Source organism: Mastomys coucha, unplaced genomic scaffold, assembly GCF_008632895.1.
Source record: "Mastomys coucha isolate ucsf_1 unplaced genomic scaffold, UCSF_Mcou_1 pScaffold14, whole genome shotgun sequence".
In the NCBI taxonomy this organism is placed as follows: Eukaryota; Metazoa; Chordata; class Mammalia; order Rodentia; family Muridae; genus Mastomys; species Mastomys coucha.
Genome location: NW_022196896.1, coordinates 22,342,375 through 22,346,534, shown reverse-complemented (window position 1 = coordinate 22,346,534; position 4,160 = coordinate 22,342,375). Strand labels below are relative to the sequence as shown.

Here is a 4,160-nt window from a genome sequence, read left to right as displayed (position 1 = left end):
CCATCTATCTATCTTGGTATAGATTGATAACAGATTACATTATACTGACTTTTTATATCTCAAGTAGAGTGATTGTGTTGATGGGTATTGACATTAATAACTTCTACCTTGTATTTTTTCTCTACTGCTTTATATCTGTAGATTTCACTTTTCATTGTATAAAGTGGTGCTTTATCTTACTGATGTTTAAATAACTTTGGGATAGAAACTATGGATAAATGGCACATTGGCTAACACTTTTTTTGTACTAGATAATATTTTTTACAAATGGTTTATAAATAATCCAAACCATTTCTGAAAAAAAGTGTTTTCTATTTGTTAGCTTACAACAAAACAGAAATAAGACCATACAAAATACTCTCATAGCAGGAAATAAAAGCATGTTTACTGTTCAGTAAACTAAAGCTACAAGCATTGATGCCTATATGAAACAACTGAATCTGTTTATTAAGAAAAATTAGAAAAAATAGGAGGTCAGCAAGTCTTGGCCAGTGGCAGTAGCCAAGTCATATCATTCTTACTGAGTAAGATACTGTATATACATCAAAATTTGTGCAAAATGCCAAAGGTGAAACGTGCACTTCAACACATGGGCCTCAGACTTCACTGTGGTCACTGGCCTTGCTCCAATTCTAAAAGAGAAAAAGACATAAGCATTTATTACTCACCTACCTCATAATCTGCACTACAATGAAAGAATGGCAGTAACATAAGCCACACCCATTGGTAACAAAGCTCCACATCCCATGTCCAATGGCTGACTTTGAAACCTGCCAAATGCCAGGCAGTGGTGGCACATGCCTTTAATCCCAGCACTTGGGAGGCAGAGGCAGGCAGATTTCTGAGTTTGAGGCCAGCCTGGTCTACAGAGTGAGTTCTAGGATAGCCAGGGCTACACAGAGAAACCTTGTCTGAAAAACAAAACAAAACAAAACAAAAAACAAAAAACAAAAAAGAAACTAGCCAAATGCTGTGACTTTCTTGGCCTTTGTTTTCCTGATTCTGAAAATTGGCTAAATGAGAATGCCTACCTCATATGTGGTGGCAAATTTCATTAATATGACTAAGGCCTTTAGAATATTCTAGAATGCAGTAGGTAATACATGTAGATAATAATAATGATAGCGTTATTGTTCAGGCTGAAGATGAGAGTAGTCACTGCAGGAAGCACTAATGTTCCCCGGGAAAGGAGAAAGGCAAAATGACTCAGAGGTACAGAGCCATTGCTAGAAACCATGACTATGGGAATCATCACAAAATCATTAACAAAAGCCCAATATTGCACAGTAATGTGCATACTTATAGTCATGTGACCACCAGAAGCCATAAATGATGTTCCAAAAGATGACAGTATAAATAAGCATAGTGACATGAGTAGCTGAGCACAAAATATATTTAAAATTGATATTTCTGATATGGTATTTCTGCATTGGAGAGCTCCAACTTCAAATTCCAGGACAGTGAATCTTAGAGTAAAGCTAAGGTGATCATCAAATTCTCTGAGCCATGACAACATTAGAAGACTCAAATTATTTAACACTTGTTCATAACTTGCCCACAAAATGGAATAGAATCATTCCTTTTAAAGTAAACGTGCCAGATGCAGAGGGTAGGGTTATTTGTAGATTTTTTTTAGAGATCAGTAAGAAGGGAACCTTGTAAAACTTCCAACAATTATGTGTTCTAGTTTTTCTTACAAAACTCCTGCTCTCTAACTTAACCAACTCACCTTATTTGATTGGATGATACTTATTGCAGCGGGTACCGAGTCAAAAAAAATTGGTTTTTCAGTGTCTAGGTCTCCATAGTTTGTCATTGCTTTTATCAAGGATTCTGCAAAGAAGGTGGCACAGGACATGTAAAGCCACGTGGAGCAGCTGAGAGGGCTCATCTGAGGGTAGCTGACAGCACAGTCTTACCTGTACAGTTGGCTAAGAACATATCCACACTCCTGCTCTTGCAATCAAGGTAGAGCTGGAAGATGGAAAAGAGCAGACACTAAAAGGTTAGTCCTGGGTAGTAGACTGGAGGGAGGAGCCAGGCTTTGGGGAAAAGAAGAACTCTTGGGAAAACAAATGAGAAAACATTTCCGAAACCAAACCACCAGAGGGAGGCATTGTTACACAGTTAAGGACGTGGCCAGCTCTCTCAAAAGGATTCGAAGGGAAACGTTTATTCTATGGGGACTAAATTTAGCTGTTCCTATTACCATTTCTTTAGAAAAATGAAAGCATAATCTTTGCTTCCTTGTAAAAATGAGAGGGGACTGCTGTCAACATCTCTTATGGAAAGTTCAGGACCAGCCTGTGGAACTGATGAAGGATGCTGGTCTGCTAACGTCCCTGCTTCATTGACTCTATAAATCCCAGCTATTAAACCTCAGTATAACCTGAACTAATTTCTAGTTTTTAAGGTGAACCAAGTAGAAGAGTCTAACTCATGCACAGGCACACTAGGACCTTGACTCTTACCTGCTAGACAACTTAACCAGAAGCAATTTATGAACCAGTGATTTTAATTCACCAAAAGCAGATTAAGATCATGAAGTTTGGCTAAAAGTGCATGTAAAGCTTCATTTATAGTTGGGTAGACTGGTTATATGATAGTGATGTATCCTATATACAAGACATGTATTTACAATACAGCCTAGAATGTATTGTAAGCATATATGTTACATGATACATAATTTCTCTCATCTTTCTCCATCAGTAAGTCTTTTTTGAAAAATGAGAATTGTGGATTAATCAGAGTTGAGTATAAATGAAAAACAAAAAAGTAAATAAATAAACTATGGGCTCTGACTTTGACATTGAATAAGTAGCTCCCACTTCTGTAAGTTAATGTGATTAATTCAAGGTGACCTCTCAGTGTCTGACTGTTTTCTTAAGCCCAATGGAGCTCAAACACATTGCTGTTAAGGATGCCCTGTTGATGTTGACAAAGACAATGTGCAGATCACCAACCTGCCTCAACTCCCAATACCGGCAAAAGAATAAATAAAAGCCATCCAGCTCCCTTCCATCCACGACTTCAGGATCTTTGTGCTGAAGTTGCTAAATACACAACCTAGAGAGTCCTAAAAAGCAGGAAAACTGGCATGGCTGGTCAGGCCCTGCTGCTCGTGGCTCCAAACATTTTCTCAGGGTAGCTGGACCTAAGAAATAATAGTGCTTGCAAATGTATTTGCACTTTTAAGAAATGGTTTTAAAACTCACTATGCATATATGTATACTTATACACATATGTATATGTATATATAAATCAGGTGATATATATGTGTATGTGTTACTATTATTTCTGTGTTCACACATGAGCATACAACAGCACATAATGGAGATTAAAAGAACAACAATGTGGAGTGATTCATGTTTATGCAGGTTTTGGGTTCTGGGGATCAACTCAGGTTGTCAGTCTTACCTGGCAAAAACTTTTATCTACCATCTCATTAGCTCAAGTAATGACTTTTTTTTGTTTTGTTTTGTTTTGTTTTGTTTTTTAGTGTTTTGGTTTTTTGAGACAGGGTTTCTCTGTGTAGCCCTGGCTGTCCTGGAACTCACTTTGTAGACCAGGCTGGCCTCGAACTCAGAAAAATAATCTGCCTCTGCCTCCCAAGTGCTGTGATTAAAGGTGTGCGCCACCACCGCCCAGCAAGTAATGACTTTTTAAAGCAAGAAAAGTAATAATAGTTGTTAGCATTGCTGAGTCCTTACTAACTGCACTGTCCACTACAGAACCTTACTGGGTATGTCTTGCGAGCTCACAATGTGAAGAAGTGGAGAGATCTACTTCTAGTTTATAGAAAAGCAAACAGATGAGGGCTGGGCAGATGGTTCAGTAGGTAAAGCTCTTGTCTCAAACACATAAAGACCTGATTTTGAACCCTCAGAACAAACCTAAAAGCTGGGTGCAGAAAGCAGTACAGCCCCACTGCTCCTGTGGAGAGATAGGGGCATGGCAGAGACAGGAACAGTCCCTGTAACTCACACATCAGCTACCTGACATATGATGAACATATACTGTCTCAAACAAGGTTGAAAGCAAGGACTTGGGCCTGTGTTTCTCCTTTGACACACACACATGCACCATGTCATTGTGTACCCACAGTCACTCAAATGATAGAAAGAAAAGGAAAGGAGAGGAAAGGGAAAGGAAGGGAAGGA

At 38.6% G+C, this 4,160-nt stretch overlaps 1 protein-coding gene across 2 annotated transcripts in view; it reads right to left on the bottom strand.

The window, feature by feature from the left end:
- Positions 1-355: 355 nt before the first annotated feature.
- The window catches only part of Slc26a7 (solute carrier family 26 member 7), a 121,421-nt gene continuing 117,616 nt past the window's right edge, over positions 356-4,160 (bottom strand). For both annotated transcript variants that reach the window (XM_031366572.1, XM_031366573.1), the window contains 3 exons: positions 1,920-1,974; positions 1,730-1,833; positions 356-632 (listed from right to left, as the gene is read on the bottom strand). In XM_031366572.1, coding sequence (XP_031222432.1) covers positions 597-632; positions 1,730-1,833; positions 1,920-1,974 — 195 coding nt within the window. In that variant the 3' untranslated portion in view covers positions 356-596. The remainder of the gene's footprint in view (positions 633-1,729; positions 1,834-1,919; positions 1,975-4,160) is intronic.